Consider the following 24,305-nt stretch of genomic DNA (forward strand, 5'->3'; position numbering starts at 1 on the left):
AGGAAACCGCCCCAATAGCAGAGGAACAAAAGATCAACTCCTAATAGACAAAATGATCTTGGAAAACTGCAAGAAAAGGAAGACCAACCTGAATGTGGCATGGATTGACTACAAAAAGGCATTTGACTCTGCCACATGACTCCATAAACAAATGCCTAGAAATAACAGGAGTCAGTATAAACATCAGAAAATTTGTGCAAAGATTGATGGCACAATGGAAGACACAGTTGCAGGTCAATGGTGAAAGACTGGGAGAGGTTAATATCGAGAGGAATATTTCAAGGAGGTTCATTATCACCACTACTATTTGTTACTGCACTGTTTCCTCTGTCAACAATACTGTATAACTCAGGACATGGCTATCAAACATCAAAAACATATGCCAGACTATATCCCACCTCCTTTACATGGATGATCTGAAGCTGTATGGAAAAAAAATCATCTGAAATAGAATCGCTGCTGAACACTGTCCGGATATATAGCCAAGATATTGCAATGGAGTTTGGCTTGGACAAATGTGCCACACTTACTATCAAACAAGAAAAAATAGTGAAAATTGAAGGCATCAAGATGCCCCACGAAAATAACATTAAGAGTCTGTATGAGGAAGATTACTACAAATACTTCGGTATCCTTCAAGCTGACAACATCAAGCACACTGAAGTCAAGAAAAAGATTTGACGTGAATACATCAAGAGAGTAAAGAAGATCTTGAAAGTCCAAACACAATGGGGGAAATACCATGAAGGCAATTAACGCCTGGGCAATTCCAGTCATTAGATACACAGCTGGAACAATGGACTGGACTCAACCAGAACTAAAAGCAATGAATAGGAAGACCAGAAAAATAATGACAATGAATCATGCCTTTCATCCACGCAGTGACATTGACAGACACTTTCTACCAAGGCAAATAGGTGGACGTGGAATGCTGCAAGTACATCAGATGGTTGAAGAGGAAAAAATGGCTTTGGAAGAATATCTGAAGGACAATGATGAAGATGCACTGAAATTATTATATCAGGAAGGCTTACTGACTACTGGAGAGATCAAACTGGCCTACAAGAAAGACTAAATGAAGAACAGAATAGAGGCATGGGAAGACAAAGCACTACATGGCCAGTACATTAAAAAAATAGCTGGGAAAGCAGATAATAACAAGACTTGGCAATGGCTAAGAGCAGGAAAGTTGAAGAAAGAGACCGAGGGACTAATTCTGGCTGCACAAGACCAAGCCTTAAGGACAAATGCATACAAAGTCTAAATTGAGAAGACAGCAACACACAGTAAGTGCCGCCTATGCAAAGAAGCTGAAGAAACAGTGGGCCACTTGGTAAGCTGCTGCAAGAAGATCGCACAGACTGACTACAAGCAGCAGCATGACAAAGTAGAACACCATTGGCATTGACAAATTCCCCATTAGTCGATTGCAAAAGGCAGCCTTACTGGGAACTGCTTCCATCCTGCGACAATATTTGTAATACCATCAAACATCCACATCTGCCTATCCCAGGTACTTGGTAAGGACTCGATAGGTAGACAAAAATGCCAAATCCAGTCTGAACATCTGGCTGACTGCGATGATCAATAATAATAATATAATTTAGCATAGGTAATGAGAATAAGCCACTTTTTTGAAATACGTTATGTTTGAGGAAACATATAGACATGCTCTGTCTATACATTTGATTCTTAAAATCAAAATGAAATGAAGTCCTTCACTTCAATAAAGATTTGAGTAAATTATCGCTTAAACCTGTATGCATAGCTCTATAGCACCCTTATTATTAAAAGCAATGTGAACTTACTACTTCGCTTTCCTGCAAGTGCTGGTTGATTTAGATAAATCAGCTTAAAGTGCCTCCTTGAGACACATAATTCTATCTCTTTGCCACCTCCATGACATTTCATTGCTGAGTTGAATTAAAGCTGCCCCACAAGGCACAGTAGGTACAAGTGTGGTCATAGAAGTTACCAATGGTGTTTAATATTGCTTAGTTGAAATCCTGCCCACAGAGTTAAATAAAGGAGTAAGTTTCTAATTATATGAAATATAAATCAATATGGTATAGGGTCCATAGTTGGAGCTGTGTTAATATTGAAGGCTTGATCTAACATTCAATAATTTTGCATTATGAATTGTCTTTATGGTTAAAGGTTACTTTAGTTATAAATACATTCTTTTTATATTTATTAAAATGTTTTTCTTGTATGAGACTCTAATGGCTTCTCTTATATGGCACATAAGAATAGTGATAATTGATAATGATAATTTTGGAATACTAGTATTTCACTTTGCTTTTGATCCTGAATTGTAACCAACTCATTCTAGAATGCATTCTTCGTTAAACTAGGTGTGAGGTAGTTCAGAAGGGAGATTTGAAATTTAGTGCGTTGCACAGATCATATTTTTTGAATTTTGTTAAAAATGACTTTCCAGTTATCTTTTCTACTTTTCTACTCTAATAATTTGAAATGAGAACATTTACAATCTATAATATGAATGTCTGTTCAAACATTTCTTAAAAGCTAAACTTAAACCTTAAATTGCTTTTATGTTCTCTGTAACTAAAAGCTTTCATAATATGTTCAGAAATATCTTTCTTTTCTGTAAAAATATAAAGATAAATAAAATGCGTATATGACTATATTTGTATGTATGTTTCTCACATATGTGTGTTTCCAATAGTGTACTTCAGAAAGCCCCAGGAAACTAACTATTAATTCTTTGCCTACATCTCCTGCCAAAACTGGAATACACATGCACAGTATTATAGAAGAACCATTTAATGGTAAATTTGTCATAAATTATCTTTTTTGTTATATTAACATATATAAATATTGTAAATGTTTTTCAGTCATTTAGATATAGAAAATATAATGGATATATTGCCAGCAAATTTCCATAACTGAGTAAAACTTTATCCTGGGTCTGCCTGATTCAAGTTATGCCTTATTGCACAGGTTTTATACACACACACACACACACATGAGTGTGTGTATATGTGTGTGTGTGTGTATAACTTCTGCAATAAGTGTGTGTTTGTATATATATATGTATGTATGTGTATATATGTGTGTGTGTAACGACCTTCGTTCGTTTCGCCGGGACCTAAAAACCTGGCTATCTGGCCTGGACTGAGGGGTTTTAATGATTTTAAATTGTGATTTTGACTTTTGGGGGCTATATTTAATTTAATTTTAATTTTATATTGTATTGTTTTTAAATGCTGCCCTGTAAACCGCCTTGAATAAATAAATAAATTATATATTTATATATATATATATGTGTGTGTGTGTGTGTGTGTGTGTGTGTGTGTGTGTGTGTGTGTGTATGTATATATATATATCCGGCCCGTGAAGTGGTTTCATGTGGCCCGCGAAGCCATCCTGGAAACAATAAGGGAACGGCCCCTGCTGCCTTGGCCCTGGCCCAGGCCAGCTGGGAGCCAATGTACAATTTCGTGGTGGTCATCTATGCTGAAATACATTCAGTCTTAGCTTCACAAGGCTGTCTGGAAACAGTGAGGGACAGGCCCATGCCGCGTTGGCACTGCCCTCTGGGCGCAGGCTGGGGAGGTATCACCCTTTGTGAGGAATGAAGAAATGCACCATCGCCTGGAAGTGGCCAGCATGTGACCCTGCCTACTTTGGGCAGGCTAGGGCCTGGGCAGCATTGTGCTTCTCTTCAGATTCGTGCCATCCGGCTCAGCCTCTTGGCACTGTCAGGAAAGTGCCCCACTGCCTGCCAAAACCGGGCAGGCTGGGGGCTGGGCAGCATTGTGCAGGTAACATCGACTCTTATGCTGCTCATGGCATCCCCTCCCCCAGAACCCACCAAGCCGGATATGTGAAGTAGGCGAGGGCCATGTGCTGGCCACTTCCAGGCAATGGTGCATTTCTTCATTCCTCACGAAGGATGACACTTCCCCAGCTGCGTTTCTTGCCTGTTTTTCTCCCTGCCTCATCTCAAATATTTTCCCACCACTCGAAGGAAGGAAGGAAGGAAGGTGAGGGAGGGTCTGAGGGAAGTCCTGCCTTAGTCCTTCCCTGCTGCCCTTTCACCATCCCCTTGCCCCCTCCTCCTGGCCTATCCTGGGGGGTCTCCAATCCTATTGCTAAGGAAGGTTTGGATACAAAGCCAGGTCTCCTCACACGGAGAGGGAGTGGGCCTCCCTTTTGACTTTGCCCTCATACCCATCATGAGCAACCTGGCTAAGGAGAGCAAGCACAGCAGCAGCAGCCTTGAGGAGGAGGTAGGTGCAGCTGGCCGCCACCTTGGGGAAGTGGAGCTAGGCTTAGTGCCATGGGTGCTTGACGGCTGGGCTGGGCATTTGACCTCCACGCCACCATCCAACACCCCCCCAAGGCCTGAGAGGAACAGTGAGGCTCCTCCAGTGGACCATGCCTTGGCCCCGGTCCCATCTCCTTCTGCCAGAGACCCTCAGATCTGTCCCACTCCTGCCCGGGCCCCCATTGGCACCTTTGATGCGAATGATGTAGAGCTGGCCACGCCCACTCAGTAGGCCACGCCCACCCTGGCCACACCCACCCAGCCTGCCAAGGCAACTACAATGCTGATGCAGCCCTCAATGAAATTGAGTTTGACACCCCTGGCCTAACCCAAGGCCATCTATAGGCAGTAGCCACAGCAGTGGCAGCTCATATTTGTGTAAATTTTTTGGCTTTATTCTCCCTTTATTCTTTGTTAGCAAGCCAAAAAATTTACACACACACACAAACACACACACATATATATATATGGCAATATTTATCTGTTAATCTCCATCAGCCAAACTTAATTCACAGCATTATTGTGAGAGTAAAATAGATTGATGGACTGCTATGTATGATTGAAATGGATTCACATTTGTAATTTTGTTACTGAAGAGGCCAGTATTGTCATGGAAATTTATCCCAAAATATCATTTTGTCAGTGTTTCTTACTTCCAGATATCTTTCAATAGAATATTTTTAATCCATTAAAATATGTCATATTGTGTTCTTGTTTGATAGATTTTTATAGTAATTTTATTAAAGGCTACGACTTACAATAATAAAAACTAATAAATGGACAAAAGAATAAAAGGAAAAGAAAAGAATATAGTAAAGAAAAAGAAAAGAAAATATAAAGAATTATCACAATTTATCACAATTTCTGAAAGTGATTAGTGTCAATCTGGTTCCTTTTAATGCACTTACTGCTGTTTGAGCAAGATGACTATTACCTTGTCTCCCACAGCTCTAGACCCATCAAAGACCTGTTGTCTTGCAAGAAGCAACTGTCTGAAGCACCTGGGAACGATCTCAAGTCTCCTTCTCTGAACAGGACTTACAAAGAGCAGGTCTACTTGCCAGCTCTTCATTCTGCTCTGGTTATTGGCTCTGCTTTTTTGGAGCTGTCTCCAATTTGTCATTTTTCCCTGGAAGTTTTGTTTGTAACAAAAAATATAACATAATACAAGTTTGGGGTTCACACAAATTTAAAAGTTACGGTATATTATCTAGCTAACTTGTTTCCCTCTTTTTTCCTAGGTAAACCAGGTTTGCAGGTCAGTACTACTTTTGTTACATAAAATGAACTTTATTTAAATATTGCTATTACTACATTGTGGTTTCTTATTTCATTCTTTGCCAAATTATCTTTATAGCAAAAGATCACAAAAGAAAACTTGGTATCTCCTGCTGCTGTTTTAAAGAAGGCAATCATAGAAAAGCAAAAATCAGGTAATTTTTGCTATAGTAGAGTATATGGGGCTTAAAATATTATGTCTTACATATTGTTGCATATTTTATATTCTAATATAATTAATTTCTTCTTTCAGATTTAATGGAAGAACTTGGTTTGGATGAAGCGGACGATATTGAAGGTCCTCAAATACTTTATGCATATTTATGTATCATAAATTTGAAAGTATTTGAGAACACCAATTTTTGCCATGTATTGCAAAAAAATAAAATAAAAATTTTCTTATGAAACTAAATGTGGCATCCTCTTAAAAAAAAGACAAACCACAGATAGTTTTCTCTTAAACTATAGAAGATTGAATTCTTTTCATTTGGGCTAAATGTAATTGTTAAGTCAATTTTTTTCCAGTACCTATCAGTATTTTAAGAACCAAATGCTGATATATTACAAATGTAGGAATGTTTCAGCCATATACTTTTTTCTTGTTAACATTGGCAACCTAATAGATCTTTATATTACTTGATTTTATAATATATTGGATTAACATTTGCAAAACTATTGTAGTATTACTGCTTTGACCTTTTTTTCTTTGTTGTTGTTAGATACATCTGACTGGGATTCTACCAGCATTTCTCTTAAAAGCACTCCATGTGTTAAACCATCTGACAGGATTATGTTAGAAGATCATGTAGCTCCTAAACAATTCATAGAAACAAACGTTGCACCTGAAATCTCTGCCCCTGTGAAGGAAGACTCAGATACTCAAAACATAATTTCTTCAAAAGGTAGCAAAAATCAAAATTTTGTGCAAGAGGAGGGAGAATAATTCTGATCACAATTTAGATAACCCTAATCCGAAACAAATAATTCATTGTTTCTTCCACTCTTCTACTGGAAACATTCTGACATCCCGAAGTGACTCAGAATGATAGTTTATTCTAATGTTTTGCTAATTAGAAAGCAAGTTTTTTTTCTTTTTCTGTAGAAAAAAAATTCCTTCCTAGAGAAGATTGAAATCTAATAAAGCCTTCCATTGCCTACAGATAGAGGATGAAATTTTATTGATTTTTTCTTCTTATATTTCATTAATACATTAGTCCACAGGCAATAGTAACTGAAAGAAAAAAAACAAAGCAGTATGTCCTTTCCTGGGTAGAATTCTGCAGTTGTTTCAGTCATTTGTTTCTTCATTCCATAGTGAATGGATGACCCAGCACCCATAAGATTGTATAGCTAAAATCTAGTGACAAAATATTTATATTTGAATTTAATTTCAATAAAGGTTTAAGTGCAGGTTTCCTTTGAAGCTGCTTTCCAAATCAAGTGATCACCTCTGCATGTCCTCTAATTTTTGTTCAGATGTACCAGTCAGATTTGGCATATGTTACTGGAAGACACTTCCTCCAGTAAGCTCACCAAAATTTTGGGAACTTGTGCCCAAGAATATACCTTTCTGTTTACTATCGCATACTCTCACAAAAAGCCACTTTGGGTTTTTCTTACCCAAAATTCTTGTGAATAAGATTCTTCTGACTTTGGCTTGTTACAGGGATACTTTTGTTTTAAAACAATACAAAGCAAATTCCATTGCATTTTTCCTTTGATGGGAAGATTCAACATTTGTCTTCATTCACAAATCTGTTTGTGAAGATTAATCTGAATTGCTTTGCATAAACCTAATGGATAACCATGTAAACCTGGAAGCTGTCTAAAAATGAAATCAGACCTTGTGCTCCATTAAGAAATAGAGAAATCAAAATTTGGGGTTTTGAATTGCTCGTAATTATATTCTAAGTTATAGATACTTTGACTGAAAAAAACTGCAATAATATTTAAAATACTCCATATTAAATTCCCTTATGTGTACAAAAGAATGGACCCAAATAGAATGAACTACAAGACCTCAGACTGAAAATGCATATCAGAAGCTACATACATGAAACTAAGTTGGTGAAACTGTAGTTTCTGCCTTTTCACATATCTATTTTTCAGTATCCTAAAATGATATTCAGAAGTACAGTGTATTCAGAAAGTATTCAGACCCTCTTCACTTTTGTCAATTTTGTTGTGCTGCAGCCTGATTCCACAGTTGTTGAAATTCAATTCTTTTTTTAATCCGCACTGAGTACCCTATAATGACAAAGTAAAAACAAAATTTTAGAAATGTCTGGAAATTTATTAAAAAGAACTGAAATATCACATTGGCGTACGTATTCAGACTCTTCACTCATTACTTTGTTGAAGCAGCTTTGGTAGCAATTACAGTCTGGAGTCTTTTTAGATAACACACAACAAGCTTTGCACACCTGGTTTGGGGGATTTTCTGCCATTCTTCCTTGCAAATCTTCTCAAGCTCTGTCAGGTTGGATGCTGACTGTTGGTGGACAGCCATTTTCAGGTCCCTCTAGAGATGTTCAATAGGGTTCAAGCCAGGGCTCTGGCAGGGCCACTCTAGGACATTCACAGAGTTGTTCCTCAGCTACTCCTGTGTTGTCTTGGCTATGTGCTAGGATCATTGTCATGTTGAAAAGTGAACCTTCAGCCCAGTCTGAGCTCCTGAGTGCTGTGGAACAGGTTTTCATTGAGGATATCCCTGTACTTTGCTCCATTCAGCTTTCCCTCAACCCTGACCAGTTGAAAAATACCCTCACAGTATGATGCTGCCAGCACCATGCTTCGCTGTTGGGATGATATCAGGCGGGAGTTGAGCGATGCCTGGTTTCTTTCAGACATAACGTCAAGAATTGAGGCCAAACAGTTCAATCTTGGTTTAATCAGACCAGAGAATTTTGCTCCTTGTAGTCTGAAAATCCTTCAGGTGCTTTTTTGCAAGCTCCAAGCAGATTTTTGTGTGTTTTGCACTGAAGAATTCTAGCCATTCTGCCATAAAGCCAGATTGGTGGAGGGCTGCAGTGATGGTGGTTCTTCTAGAACTCTGTCCCATCTCCACACAGGATCTTTGGAGCTCAGTCAGAGTGACTATCAGGTTCTTTGGTCACCTCTCTTACCAAGACCCTTCTCCCATGATTGCTCAGTTTGACCAGGCAACTAGCTGTTAGAAAAGTCCTGGTTGTGCCAAATTTCTTCCATTTGAGAATTATGTAGGCCACTGTGCTTTTAGGAATCTTCAGTGCAGCAGAAATTTTATTGTAGCCTTCCCTAGATCCGTGCCTTGCAATAATCCTGACTCTGAGCTCTACAGGCAGTTCCTTTGACCTCATGGCTTTTGCTCTGCTACACTATGCCTTGTCAGCTGGGAGGCCTTCTATAGAGAGTTGTGTGCCTTTCCAAATCATATCCAATCAATTTAATTTACCTTAGGTCGACTCCAAGCAAGGTGTAGGAACATGTCAGCAATGATCAAGAGTTGTTGCAAAGGGTCTGAATACTTATGCCAATGTGATCTTTCAGTTTATTTCTTTTTAATAAATTTACCGGCATTTCTAAAATTCTGTTTTCACTTTGTCATTATGGGGTATTGAGTTTAATGAGTAAAAAATGAATTTCAACAACTGTAGAATCTGGTTGCAGTATAACAAAATTGACAAAAGTGAAGGGGGTCTGAAACTTTCTGAATACACTGTATATATGAAAAGCTACTCATTTCTTATAAATATATACCGTATGCTCATGGTATATGAGGACAACATGGAATAGCAGAATTAGGCAAAAATAAGTTGTACTAGATTTTATGCACATGCCCGTGTATTTTTTTAATGCTTTTCTTTATAGAACAAACAAATTTGAGTAGGAAATTAACAGATAAAAGCTATTGAGTAAAACTTTATTCTTTATGTACAAGGTTCACTTGCTATGCCTGGAATTTTTTATTTGGTAATATTCAAAATTCACCTTCACTGTGAAACAATTATCTATATTCAACCTCATCTTAAGACAAACATATCTCGGAAAGGTTTTCAGAGTGCAGTGCAACTAACAAATTATAATAATTACAAGTATGTTATCCAACATTTTTATTATAGGTCAGCAATATAGTGAACACAAAATCATCAAAGAATTTAAAAGTAAAGGCAAGGTAAGTATGCAAAGTTCATTTTCATATTGATATTTGTTTGTATTATATGGCTGAAACAAATTTTAACATTTAGTTCTGAAATTAAAGGCACATTTAATACTAACTAGCTATCATTAAAATGAAATGAAGGAATATTTATCCTGTATCATTAACTGTTTATTTTGTAGTTGTGAATTATGGAACTCAATGGTGTATACAGTCATGGCCAAAATTGTTGGCACCCCAGAAATTTTTCCAGAAAATCAAGTATTTCTCACAGAAAAGTATTGCAGGAACACATGTTTTACTATACACAGGTTTATTCCCTTTGTGTGTATTGGAACACAACAAAAAAGGGAGGAAAAAAAGCAAATTGGACATAATGTCAAACAAAACTCCAAAAATGGGCCGGTTAAAATTATTGGCACCCTTTCAAAATTGTGGGTAAACAAGATTGTTTCAAGCATGTGATGCTCCTTTAAACTCACCTGGGGCAAGTAACTGTTGTGGGCAATATAAAAATCACACCTGAAAGCAGATAAAAAGGAGAGAAGTTCACTTAGTCTTTGCATTGTGTGTCTGTGTGTGCCACACTAAGCATGGACAACAGAAAGAGGAGAAGAGAACTGTCTGAGGACTTGAGAACCAAAATTGTGGACAAATATCAACAATCTCAAGGTTACAAGTCCATCTCCAGAGATCTAGATTTGCCTTTGTCCACAGTGCGCAACATTATCAAGAAGTTTGCAACCCATGGCACTGTAGCAAATCTCCCTGGTCGTGGACAGAAGAGAAAAATTGATGAAAGGTTGCAACGCAGGATAGTCTGGATGGTGGATAAGCAGCCCCAAACAAGTTCCAAAGGAATGCAAGCTGTCCTGCAGGCTCAGGGAGCATCAGTGTCAGCGCGAACTATCCATCGACATTTAAATGAAATGAAACGCTATGGCAGGAGACCCAGGAGGACCCCACTGCTGACAAAGAGACATAAAAAAGCAAGATTACAGTTTGCAAAAATGTACTTGAGTAAGCCAAAATCCTTCTGGGAAAACGTCTTGTGGACAGATGAGACCAAGATAGAGCTTTTTGGTAAAGCACATCATTCTCCTGTTTACCGAAAACGAAATGAGGCCTACAAAGAAAAGAACACAGTACCTACAGTGAAATGTGGTGGAGGTTCAATGATGTTTTGGGGTTGTTTTGCTGCCTCTGGCACTGGGTGCCTTGAATGTGTGCAAGGCTTCATGAAATCTGAGGATTACCAAAGGATTTTGGGTCGCACTGTAGAGCCCAGTGTCAGAAAGCTGGGTTTGCGTCCGAGATCTTGGGTCTTCCAGCAGGACAATGACCCCAAACATACGTCAAAAAGCACCCAGAAATGGATGGCAAGAAAGCACTGGAGAGGTCTGAAGTGGCCAGCAATGAGTCCAGATCTGAATCCCATTGAACACCTGTGGAGAGATCTTAAAATTGCTGTTGGGAAAAGGCGCCCTTCCAATAAGAGAGACCTGGAGCAGTTTGCAAAGGAAGAGTGGTCCAAAATTCCGGGTGAGAGGTATAAGAAGCTTATTGATGGTTATAGGAAGCGACTGATTTCAGTTATTTTTTCCAAAGGGTGTGCAACTAAATATTAAGTTACGGGTGCCAATATTTTTGTCCAGCCCATTTTTGGAGTTTTGTTTGACATTATGTCCAATTTGCTTTTTTACCTCCCTTTTTTGTTGTGTTCCAATACACACAAAGGGAATAAACCTGTGTATAGCAAAACATGTGTTCCTGCAATACTTTTCTGTGAGAAATACTTGATTTTCTTGAAAAATTTCTGGGGTATCAACAATTTCGGCCATGACTGTATATAAAGGAAAAACTAAACGCTCTGCTTTTGGGACAAAAATGGTACCAGAAAGGCTTTCTGCTTCTGTGTAGTAATTAAATTTATGGAGCTTTAACTCACATTTATATGATTCCCTGTAAGTTAAACCATCAAGACATACTATTTTCTTATATGTTTCCTGACATATACCTTGGCACCAAAGCACAAAGTTTTAATTTTGTTATTCTAATCTGTTTTTTCCAATCTATGATTCATTATATAAAAACAAATTTAATAAAATTTATTATACAAATAAGTATAAGATTATATATCTCTCCTGTCCTTTGTCTGTCCACACCCAATTTTAATATTAAAAATTCCTTCCTAGCATGATAGGTTGCCTTCCTCAGTCTTAATATTCCAAATTCATGGACTTAATTCTTAGATTCCTTAGCAATGGGGAATTGGTAAAATCCTGAGAGTGAAAGTCTATACATCTGTAGTGTATTCAAATTAGGAAATATTATGATGAAATGTTACTTGTTTAGAAATTATAGAATCTATTAGAACCAATGAATTGTTTTTAATCATGTACACATATTCTTGAGCTAACAGATACCTCTGGGAGCTTTATTCATAATGATGTTCCTGGAGAGAACCTGTTAGTCACGTGACCTGAAAATACCCTACTTAAACCAGGCAGATTGTAGCTTGCAGATTAAATTTAGGAGTTTCCACTGGAGTTGTTTCCATGGGGTAACTTTGCAACTGTGCAATTCAACTGAACTAACTTCTCTTCCAGCAGAACAACAGAATTGTGAAATTGGCACCTTGTAAGGTTTTTACAAATACTATGAAATTATATTAGATTAAGTTGTGCTTTGTTGTGCTGTATAACAGCACTGCTAAAAGAAGTGTACCGTAGGTATCAATTTGACACCAGACTAGAATCAGAAATTAACAATTCAAATTCAAAAATTTAAATAACGTATTGCATTGATACTTGAGAATGGTAATTGAAAGAAAATCATTGTTCCTGCTTGATCGGGTCACTACTATGGACATTAATTTGATGCCAGCTTTGGGGAAAAAATTGTCATCCATTCTCTGGAGTACCTTCCTACCCCACTTCAGATGTGCTGTACCTTATTCAGTCTCAAAATAGAATTTTTATTTGCATCTGTATTTAAAGATTTGGTAGAATTATGGTCCTTTTAATCAGTTATGCTGATTATGACACATGATTATGCTTGGTATTTATGGTCCATATTGGTGATAGCGGTTTTGTTACACACTGGCAAGAAATAATAATGTGTACCTGATAGGTCATATCAAAATAACTTTTAAATATAAATTTAATAAAATTTCTATGGGAGATATGTTCTGCAGTTGCAAAAGATGACTTTCATAAGGTTCTAGTAATTGGTACCACTTCTAGACCATTTGCACAGGATTGTTTTCAATTTGGTAGGGCCATCAGTGAGATATTGACTGAGTTGAGAAGAGGCTACGTATTATTGGACACTCCTATCCCATAGAGCCGCATGCGGCTCTTTAAGCGGCTCCCTGTCCTGCTCTGCCATTCTGGAAAAAAAGTGGGAGTAAAAAAGTCCCATTGAGAGAATGGGGTGGCAGAGGTTTGGGGAGCTGCGTGCGCAGCTCTCCAAACCTCCACCACCCCGTTTGGAGAGCTGTTGCCTTGTCAAACATGGACGAAGGCATCAGCTCTCCAAACGGGCGGCGGTGGTTTGGAGAGCTGCGCGCGCAGCTCTCCAAACCTCCACCGCCCTGTTTGCAGAACTGCTGCCTTCGTCCATGTTTGACGAAGGCAGCAGCTCTCCAAACGGGGCGGTGGAGGTTTGGAGAGCGGCGGGTTGGAGAGCTGCACGCGCAGCTCTCCAAACCTCCACTGCCCTGTTTGGAGAGCTGCTGCCTTCGTCCATGTTTGACAAGGCAGCAGCTCTCCAAACAGGCGGCGACGGTTTGGAGAGCTGCATGCGCAGCTCCACCGCCACCTCTGCAAGCCTCCACCGAGAGAATGGGGCGGTGGAGCACTCCGCCGAGAAAATGGGGCGGTGGAGGCTTGCCGCCCATTCTCTCGGCGGAGACTTCTTTCGGGGGATCCAGCTTCTGCCGCGCCACACCGAGAGAACAGCGCTCCACCGAGAGAATGGGGCGGTGGAGGCTTGCCGCCCATTCTCTCAGCGGTGACTTCTTTTGGGGGATCCAGCCTCTGCCGCGCCGAGAACAGCAAGCCGCCCCATTCTCTTGGCGGAGCGCTCCACCGCCCCATTCTCGGCAGCTTGCCACCCCAAAAGAAGTCTCCACCAAGACGAGAGAACGGGGCGGCAAGCCGCCAAGAGAATGGGGCGGTGGAGCGCTCCGCCGAGAGAACGGGGCGGCTTGCTGTTCTCTCGGTGCGTTGCGGCAGAAGCTGGATCCCCCGAAAGAAGTCTCTGCCGAGAGAATGGGCGGCAAGCTTCCACCGCTCCATTCTCTCGTTTTGGCAGAGACTTCTTTCGGGGGATCCAGCCTCTGCCACCCCCTTCTCTCAGCTGCTTGGGCAGCTGAGAGAAGGGGGTGGCAGAGGCTGGATCCCCCGAAAGAAGTCTCTGCTGAGAGAATGGGCGGCAAGCCTCCACCGCCCCATTCTCTCAGCGGAGCACTCCACCGCCCCATTCTCTCGGCGGCTTGCCACCCCATTTTCTCGTCTCGGCAGAGCCCAGCTGAGAGAAGTGGGCGACAGAGGCTGGATCCCCCGAAAGAAGTCTCTGCCGAGAGAATGGGCGGCAAGCTTCCACCGCTCCATTCTCTCGTTTTGGCAGAGACTTCTTTCGGGGGATCCAGCCTCTGTCGCCCACTTCTCTCAGCTGGGCTCTGCCGAGACGAGACAATGGGGTGGCAAGCCGCCGAGAGAATGGGGCGGTGGAGTGCTCCGCCGAGAGAATGGGGCGGTGGAGTGCTCCGCCAAGAGAATGGGGCGGTGGAGGCTTGCCGCCCATTCTCTCAGCGGAGACTTCTTTCGGGGGATCCAGCCTCTGCCGCCCCCTTCTCTCAGCTGCCCAGGCAGCTGAGAGAAGGGGGTGGCAGAGGCTGGATCCCCCGAAAGAAGTCTCTGCCAAAACGAGAGAATGGAGCGGTGGAAGCTTGCCGCCCATTCTCTCGGCAGAGACTTCTTTCGGGGGATCCAGCTTCTGCCACACCCACCGAGAGAACAGCAAGCCGCCCCGTTCTCTCGGCGGAGTGCTCCACCGCCCCATTCTCTTGGCGGCTTGCCGCCCCGTTCTCTCGTCTTGGTGGAGACTTCTTTTGGGGTGGCAAGCCGCCGAGAATGGGGCGGTGGAGCGCTCCGCCGAGAGAATGGGGCGGCTTGCTGTTCTCGGCGCGGCAGAGGCTGGATCCCCCAAAAGAAATCACCGCCGAGAGAATGGGCGGCAAGCCTCCACCGCCCCATTCTCTCGGAAGCTTGCCACCCCGTTCTCTCGTCTCAGCAGAGACTTCTTTCGGGGGATCCAGCCTCCGCCGCCCCATTCTCTTGGCGGAGACTTGCAGAGCTGCTACCTTCGGCTGCTTTTCTTTCAGGGCATCCAGCTGTTGAGAGAAGGGGGCAGCAGAGACTGGATCCCCTGAAAGAAAAGTAGCCAAAAGCAAGCTGAAACAGAGAGGGGACTGCAAGAAGGGTGAGATCAGCGCAGGCTGAGAAACGCTGATCTCGTGTTCCTGGCAATCTCCCTCAATTTCCACTTGTGAAGTTCGGGGCTTTCCTTACAGAGTTGCCAGAGCTCCCGGGAGGACGCATACAACCGCTGATCAGCCTCTTGTTTTGCGCATGCGTGCACATGCGCACTATTTTTTGCGGCTCCCAGTTTTTTGTTTTGTGAAGGAACCGGTTCTGAGTGGCTCTTTCACTGTTTCAGCTTGCCGACCCCTGCCATAGAGGATACCAGATGTGAAGAATGCTTATTATTGATTTGAAGATTATGACCTCCAATAGATAGTGAAGAATCTGGCTCTGCTTTTTTCCAACTACTCAATTAGAGGGACTTTGCTAGCATAGGATTGACAAGGAATTAATTATGAATATGCCATGACAAAAAAGGAAAGCTATTTTAAGTTTAATTATTATACTGTGCTGCCATGAAATTCTTTTCCAAACATTTAAATTGTGTATTTAATAAAAATATATAATTGAAAAAATATTTTGTAAACCAAATTTTTTGTTACTCTTAAAATATTCTCAAAATCAAACCCTTTATGACATTTAAAACAAATTTAACACATTGGTTTTTGTTTGTTAATTTTTCTCTATCCATACTTGCTTGCATAAGGAAAAATGCCTGTTAAACACATCCAGCTCTGTAGAAAAATCAACACATGAAAAACAGAGTGACAAGACTGAAATCGAATATACTCATGATGAAAATGTAATATACTCATAATGACTGCAATCATTTTGATTCAATACACTGGGAAGAAAAATATGAAAAAATGTGGGTTGCAAATGAAAAAAAAGAAGTTAAGGCAAATTTTAAGAGTATTACTGCAGAACTAAAACAGATGTTTGGTGAAATTAAAGTTTATGAGAAAACAAGTATCACTCCAAGCAAAGCAACATCACAGGATGGTTTCTGTTGTGCAGTAGAAGGCATAAAAGAAACATCACTTCATCTACAAAACATAAAAATGGATATTCAAGGAAAGGGTGACATTAAAGATGTAAGATCTGTCATTGCAGAAAGGGAATTAAATACTGATGACTGGAACACAAATAGGAACTCATTATCTAATAATGCAAAAGGAACAAAAGTAAACTGAAGAAAAGAGTAACAATACAATTATAAAACTGCAAGCAAATGTAGGTGAAACTAAAGCTGCAAAAAAATGTCTTGAATATTCATTGCAAAGTCATGAGGACATTACCAAAGATAAAACTATAGATGCTAATCAACCAATTGCCTCCAACAAGTTACTTAAACATATTAGTGTAACAAAAAATCCAGGTGAAGAAACTGAATACCATTTTAATAACAGTATCAATAGTTGTAAAGGTACTGATATTGAAATCGGAAATAAAGTGACGAATCATAAACAAGTATGTCCTCAAGTATCCAAAAAACGTCTGGATGAAGAATTAGAAGGTGATGTTGCAAGATTTAAAAATCAGGTAGGAATACTGCATTCAGCTTTCCTCGCTTTGGAGAAAGAAAAGACCCAACTGCAAAAAGAGGTAGAGAAGTGCCTGCTGCTTTTCATTCTTTCATCTTTCTTGCATTTCAGCCATTCTGTTCATTTCAGCTCTCCAGCACTATATAAAAAAGCCTTTATGTGTTGGCTTCACATAACAACGCTAATGTGAATGTGGGAAGAAATTACACCTTTTTCATGCATTTTCTTTTTATTTTAAGAACATTCAGAAATTGAAGTATAATAATGTCATAACAAAGACTCAAATAGCTCAGTTTAAATAGGTGCAACTTCATTAACAAATGAACTGCACCACTTTAATGGTCTCAAGCCATTAAAATACAATTTAAAATATAGAAAAACCAATTATGAACTGATTTCATAATTGTCAGTTTTACCGAGGTGCTGGTAAACTTTTATTTCACCTCCTATATGTCTCATATTTTAACCTTTATCAATGTAGTTTATCACTGATACTTTATAGGATTTTTTCTTTAACTTGATATAGCCATCCAAGCATTAATTAGGGCAGCGGTCCCCAACCCCTGGTCCATGGAGCGGTACCAGGCCGCAGGATTCCAGAAACCAGGCCACGTAAACAAGCAAAGCCCCATCCACAGGATGCAGGCAGCACACAAAACCACGCCCCTTCTGGTTGACGGAAAAACCTCTCTCCACGGAACCGGTCCCTGCTGCCCAAAAGGTTGGGGGCCTCTGAACTAGGGTCTATTCTCCTTAGCTTCTGAAGTCAGCCAGGATCAATCAGATGCAATATTTTATATTTTTAAAATAAATATAAACAACTAAAGTAACCAAAATGAAAGCATCGTGCATCAAAATATTTACCTTTTGTGTGATTGAAAATATTTTTACTGATAAGCTACTAATGGGAGCTACTAATGCTATCAGAATAGCTAAAACTGATTAAGTACAGATAGTCCTCGACTTATGACGACAGTTGAGCTGAACATTTCTACTGCTAAGTGGTACAGTTGTTAAGTGAGCTTTGCCCCATTTCATGACCTTTCTTGCCACAGTTGTTAAGTGAATCACTGAAGTTGCTAGCTGTGGTCCAGGATTGAATGTAGCATATTTTCTTTGCTATATTCCTAAGCCTTGGACAGAATTCTTTTGAGCATTGTATGCAATCTTATTGTGCTTATATATCATTGAATGTAAGCAGTTAATAAAGAATGAAGAAGCATAAAATTTTGAGGGAAGAAATGAAAGATTTTAAGACTTCCGGGTGGCAAGGCTTCGTTGATGGCGGCCATTCCGGCTGTCAGCCCCGTCGTTTTCCGTTGGAGCTGCTAAAACAGCAACGATCAGCTGTTTGGCAGCTCGGAAACCCTCTCCTCGGGAGAAGAGGGGGGGTGAGCACTCAGGCAGGGGTAGAGCTCTCCTAGACCACCAGAGTTTGAACTTTGGTGGTTGAAGGGTGAGCCCCCACGAAACCTGAAAAAGCTCCGGACTTCGGGACTCCTCTGCTCTGAGGCTTTGGAGCGGAGCAGGACGTAGCAACCATCCCTGCGATCAATGATTTTGGATTACTTGGCTGCAGGCAGAGCTGTGCAGGAGAACATTGAAATAGCAAGTATTGGAACTTTAACTCTGTTTATTGTGAGAGAAAAGTTGCAAGCGGTGTGGAAAGTGAAAGTGCGCAGCAGAAATTAACGGGGCATTAAAATGGCTTCTAAACAAACTAAAGTTCCTAGAAGTGCTAGTGCTTCACCAGTTCAGCATACTTCATTACAGGCTTTGATGCCTCCTCCTGTGGCACCTGCACCCACACCAGCATTAACAATTAAAGATTTACAAGATGCTTTGCAAGATGCTTTAAAAACACAATCCCAACAAATAACTGAACTTATTGAAGAGAAGAACACTGAAATAAGAGCAGACATCTTGGCTTGCATTTCAAGGGCTTGCTGTTTCTATTGAGCGTTTGGATGAGCGCGTGGAAGAGCTCAGTCAAAACAATGTGAGATTAGATGCTAAAATGTTGGATGTTGAAAATATGATGGAAAAGATCGTTGATGATGTAGTTATGAAATAACAATATACTTAATAAATGTAATTTCTAATTAAATTTTGGTTAAGAAATTGAGAGGATTCTACAAACCTTTTCTCTTTAACTGATCTCTATGGTAGACCAAAATTAAGAAAATTTGAAAAGACTATACTATTTTGAAAAGAAAATACATAGTTGCCATACAATGACACATCTGTTATGCCCTATAAGAATGAAAAATAATTATTGTTCAGACAAAAACTATCAAGATTTCTGTTCCCAAAGTGTTTGATGAATGGGTTAGAAAGCAACAAGCAGAATGCGTGTGTAGCAGCACCTTCCACATCATTTCTTTTAGGAACTCATGAGAGACATGTGTCCATTTTGGAGGTAATATTTAGACATTCTGAGTGTTACCTGTTTATTGATATTTTTTATCCAACATAAATTTGTCTGATCTCCTAGAATGTAGCTTATATCTCTGGATTCTATCAGTTTATTTATTTGTTATCCTTCTGCTTATTAAATATTCAGATGATTGATAATCATGACCATGAAAAAGAATTATTACACAGAAATCAAATACTCCAAGATGAACTTGGTGCATTAAAATTAGAACTTGATCGCATCAGGATTCAGCATCAGGAGGATGAAAGCAAATATTTGGAAGAAAATGAAAGTTTGAAAAAAAATGAACTTAAAAAAGAACTCAAACTAAATGAAGACACTTTGACTCAAACAGTTTTTCAATACAATGGACAAATAATTGTATCAAAAACTGAGGTTGCAATGGTAGCATCCAAATTGGAACATATCAAGGAAAATAAATCTTTTTAGAGTTTGTTGTTGTTGTTAGTTGCGAAGTCGTGTCCGACCCATCGCGACCCTATGGACAACATTCCTCCAGGCCTTCCTGTCCTCTACCATCTTCTGGAGTCCATTTAAGCTCATTTAAGCTCACGCCTACTGCTTCAGTGACTTCATCCAGCCACCTCATTCTCTGTCGTCCCCTTCTTCTATTGCCCTCAATCTTTCCCGGCATTAGGCTCTTCTCCAGTGAGTCCTTCCTTCTCATTAGGTGGCCAAAGTATTTGAGTTTTAGCTTCAGGATCTGGCCTTCTAAAGAGCAGTCAGGGTTGATCTCCTCTAGGACTGACCAGTTTGATCGCCTTGCAGTCCAAGGGACTCGCAAGAGTCTTCTCCAGCACCATAGTTCAAAGGCTTCAATTCTTTGGCGCTCAGCCTTTCTTATGGTCCAACTTCCACTGCCATACATTGTAACTGGGAAGACCATAGCATTGAGTACATGCACTTTTGTTGACAGGGTGATGTCTCTGCTTTTTAGTGTGCTGTCTAGATTTGCCATGGCTTTCCTCCCGAGGAGCAAGCGTCTTTTAATTTCTTGGCTACAGTCCCCATCTGCAGTGATCTTGGAGGCCAGGAAAATAAAATCTGTCACTACCTCCATTTCTTCCCCATCTATTTGCCAGGAATTGAGAGGGCCAGATGCCATGATCTTGGTTTTCTTAATGTTAAGTTTCAAGCCAACCTTTGCACTCTCCTTCTTCACTCGCAACAAGAGGCTCTTTAGTTCCTCTTCACTTTCTGCCATTAGAGTGGTATCATCTGCATATCTTAGGTTGTTGATGTTTCGTCCGGCAATCTTAATTCCAACTTTGGATTCATCTAGCCCTGCCTTTCTCATGATGTGCTCTGCATATAAGTTAAATAGGCAAGGTGACAGTATACAGCCTTGCCGGACTCCTTTCCCAATTTTGAACCAATCAGTGGTTCCGTGTCCAGTTCTCACTGTTGCTTCTTGGCCCGCATATAGGTTTCTCAAGAGACAAATAAGATGGTCTGGTACGCCCATGTCTTTAAGGACTTGCCACAGTTTGTTATGATCCACACAATCAAAGGCTTTAGCATAGTCAATGAAGCAGAAGTAGATGTTTTTCTGGAACTCTCTAGCTTTCTCCATGATCTAGCGTATGTTAGCAATTTGATCTCTAGTTCCTCTGCCTCTTCGAAATCCTGCCTGTACTTCTGGTAGTTCTCGATCCACATACTGCTGGAGTCTAGCTTGTAGGATTTTAAGCATAACTTTACTAGCATGAGAAATGAGTACAATGGTGCGATAATTTGAACATTCTTTGGCACTGCCTTTCTTTGGAATTGGAATGTAAACTGATCTTTTCCAATCCTGTGGCCACTGTTGAGTTTTCCAAATTTGCTGGCAAATTGAGTGTAGCACTTTTACTGCATCATAGCTCAGCTGGAATACTGTCACCTCCACTAGCTTTGTTGTTGCTCAGCTTTTCTAAGGCCCACTTCACTTCACATTCTAGGATGTCTGGCTCGAGGTCAGTGACCACCTCATTGTGATTATCAGGGACGTTAAGCTCTGAAGGAAATAGAAAGGATGAAATGTAAGGTATGCTTGCAACAGTTTATTAAATGCTTTATATCTTCTACTGTGGGAGCAGAAGAGATGACATCTAACACTTTCTGATGCATTAGCTTTTAAAATAGTTTTACCATGATTCTGTTCCTACATTGAGAATACCTTCCAGAAAATAGAATACCATTCAGCTCTCTGGCATTTATACTGTGGGATGCATAAAGGTTATGGTGTCCCCCAGGCTACTCAACCTCTGTATGTAATCAGTGCATTATCAGGAATTATAGGTCTGGGTGCCCTCTATGCAGACAATATTCAGGATTCATGTAACAATAGTAAGGAATATAAATAACAAAAAATATTTTTAGAGAATTTTTGAAGACTGAAGACATTTGTAACTTGCATAATAACTCTCGATTTCTTTTGTGGTAATCTAGGTTGATAATCGTCTTGAGGAATTGATAATCAGCTTACGGGCAGCAAAAATCAATCTAGAGGAGCAACTAAACCACCAGGTATTCTGAATATTTTCATAAAAATGAAACAAGCAACAGTATTTTCAAGACAAGGATAATTCACAAAAATTTGACACATTTCACTTGTAGATCATTCCCTTTGACTTCTGTTGATCTTTATATATTGCACAAGAAAGATTGGTACAGGAATCATAGATATTAGGCAGTTTGATTAAGAGAACTGCACTGGCTGCAGCTTCGGTGTCTCGTGGATATAAAGTATACTCAGTTTTATTCACAAATACAGGGAACTAAAATAAACTGAAACATGATCTTACAATAATTCATAATGTGTGAATGAGTTCAGGAAACAAAAGCTAGTGATATTTGGACTCGAGCGCTTCAATGCTCTTGCTAGCACTTTTTCTATAAGGACATTGTAGAATAAAGGGAGAACAAAGGTGTTCATATAGTTATTGTCAGTTATTTCTGAGAGAATGGTATAGCTAGTTAGCATATTCAGAACTAGTTAATTTTGAACGTAATCATATATAGAGAGCCTTGGTGGAGTAGTGGGCTAATGCCTCCTTAAGTAACACCAGCTGCCTGCAATTAGTGCAGGTTCGAGTCTCACCAGGCTCAAGGTTTACTCAGCCTTCCATCCTTCCGAGGTAGGTAAAATGAGGACCCAGATTGTTGGGGGCAATAAGCTGACTTTGTAATAATGCCGCTTGGTGGGGACCGAAAGCCCTAATCAGCAGGCATATACATAGAATGAAGGCTATTGCTAAGCACATTGATTTGTGCTTTAGATTGTAAGCCGCCCTGAGTCTTCGGAGAAGGGCGTTATAAAAATGGGATTAATATAGTTATTGTCAGTTATTTCTGAGAGAATGGTATAGCTCAGGGGTCGGCAACCTGAAAAAGGAAAAGAGCCACTGGGAACCGGTTCCATCACACATAAAAAAGAGAGGGAGCCGCGTGCGTGCATCCATGCACGCGCATGCGCAAAAAACATTTTGCGCATGCGCAAAACGGTTTCTTGAGCATGCGCGGACGCGCGCAGTTGCCATTTTTTTTATGTGTGATGGAACTGGTTCCCGGTTGCGCGACGGCCCATTTCCAGAGCTACCGCCTTCGGCAGCCTGCAAACATGCCGCGACAGCTTTCCCAAAAAGCGGCGCCGCTGCCCGTTCGCGCGGAGGTACGCGCGCACCTCTCCAAAGGTTTGGGGAGGTGCACGCGCACCTACGCTCGTTCGGAGAGGTGCGCGTGCACCTCAGAATGGGCAGCGGCGGCGCTTGTTGGGAAAGCTGCCACGGCCCGTCTGCAAAGCTGCCGCTTTCGGCAGCCTGCAAACGTGTCGCGGCAGCTTTCTCAAAGAGTGGCATGGCTGCCCGTTCGCGCGGAGGTATGTGCGCACCTCTCCAAAGGTTTGGGGAGGTGCGCGCGCACCTACGCTCGTTCGGAGAGGTGCGCGCGCACCTCTCGGAATGGGCAGCGGCGCTGCTTGTTGGGAAAGCTGTCGCGGCCCGTCTGCAAAGCTGCCGCTTTCGGCAGCATGCAAACGTGCCACGGCAGCTTTCTCGGCGCCGCTGCCCGTTCGCACGGAGGTACGCGCGCACCTCGCCAAAGGTTTTGGGAGGTGCGCGCGCACCTCCGCCCATTCGGAGAGGTGCGCGCGCACCTCTCCAAACGGTCGGTGCCACTCTCCATTTGGAGAGGTGCGCGCGCACCGGGCGGCTGGGAGCCGCAGGAGACGGCTCAAAGAGCTAGTTAGCATATTCAGAACTAGTTAATTTTGAACGTAATCGTATATAGAGAGCCTTGGTGGAGTAGTGGGCTAATGCCTCCTTAAGTAACACCAGCTGCCTGCAATTAGTGCAGGTTCGAGTCCCACTAGGCTCAAGGTTGACTCAGCCTTCCATTCTTCCGAGGTAGGTAAAATGAGGACCCAGATTGTTGGGGGTAATAATTTGACTTTGTAATAATGCCGCTTGGTGGGGACCGAAAGCCCTAATAAGCAGGCATATACATAGAATGAAGGCTATTGCTAAGCACATTGATTTGTACTTTAGATTGTAAGCCGCCCTGAGTCTTCGGAGAAGGGCGGGATATAAATGGGATTAAATATATATATTGCAGCAAGAGCTTGCAGATTCCCTCAAAAAGCAATCCATGACAGAAGCTTCATTGGAGGTTTCAACACGTTATCGTAGTGACTTGGAGGAGGATAAACAGCAACTTCTGAAGGAAATTTGTTGTTCTTAGTTGCGAAGTCGTGTCCGACCCATCGCGACCCTATGGACAACATTCCTCCAGGCCTTCCTGTCCTCTACCATCTTCTGGAGTCCATTTAAGCTCATTTAAGCTCACGCCTACTGCTTCAGTGACTCCATCCAGCCACCTCATTCTCTGTCGTCCCCTTCTTCTATTGCCCTCAATCTTTCCCGGCATTAGGCTCTTCTCCAGTGAGTCCTTCCTTCTCATTAGGTGGCCAAAGTATTTGAGTTTTAGCTTCAGGATCTGGCCTAAAGAGCAGTCAGGGTTGATCTCTAGGACTGACCAGTTTGATCGCCTTGCAGTCCAAGGGACTCGCAAGAGTTTTCTCCAGCACCATAGTTCAAAGGCTTCAATTCTTTGGCGCTCAGCCTTTCTTATGGTCCAACTTTCACTGCCATACATTGCAACTGGGAAGACCATAGCCTTGACTATATGCACTTTTGTTGACAGGATG

General features: G+C 41.2%; 2 protein-coding genes across 2 annotated transcripts in view; both read left to right on the forward strand.

Annotated features, from left to right (window-relative positions):
• The window catches only part of LOC308670448 (uncharacterized protein), a gene marked incomplete at its 5' end in the record, with an annotated part of 97,100 nt that overhangs the window by 21,006 nt on the left and 51,789 nt on the right, over positions 1–24,305 (forward strand). Inside the window, 8 exons of the mRNA XM_081331950.1 lie at positions 2,690–2,792; positions 5,536–5,552; positions 5,652–5,727; positions 5,826–5,870; positions 6,292–6,474; positions 9,673–9,725; positions 15,846–15,941; positions 21,551–21,628. Of these exons, the coding sequence (XP_081188076.1) occupies positions 2,690–2,792; positions 5,536–5,552; positions 5,652–5,727; positions 5,826–5,870; positions 6,292–6,474; positions 9,673–9,725; positions 15,846–15,941; positions 21,551–21,628 (651 nt within the window). The remainder of the gene's footprint in view (positions 1–2,689; positions 2,793–5,535; positions 5,553–5,651; positions 5,728–5,825; positions 5,871–6,291; positions 6,475–9,672; positions 9,726–15,845; positions 15,942–21,550; positions 21,629–24,305) is intronic.
• LOC308670392 (uncharacterized protein) lies at positions 15,946–16,873 on the forward strand (the record flags this gene model as incomplete). Its single annotated transcript, XM_081331894.1, is given in 2 exon segments — positions 15,946–16,328; positions 16,330–16,873. Coding segments are annotated over 2 exon segments (927 nt in total), but the record flags the coding sequence as incomplete, so codon positions are not given.

Source organism: Vipera berus (genome assembly GCF_964194415.1).
Source record: "Vipera berus genome assembly, chromosome: 6".
NCBI classification, from domain to species: Eukaryota; Metazoa; Chordata; class Lepidosauria; order Squamata; family Viperidae; genus Vipera; species Vipera berus.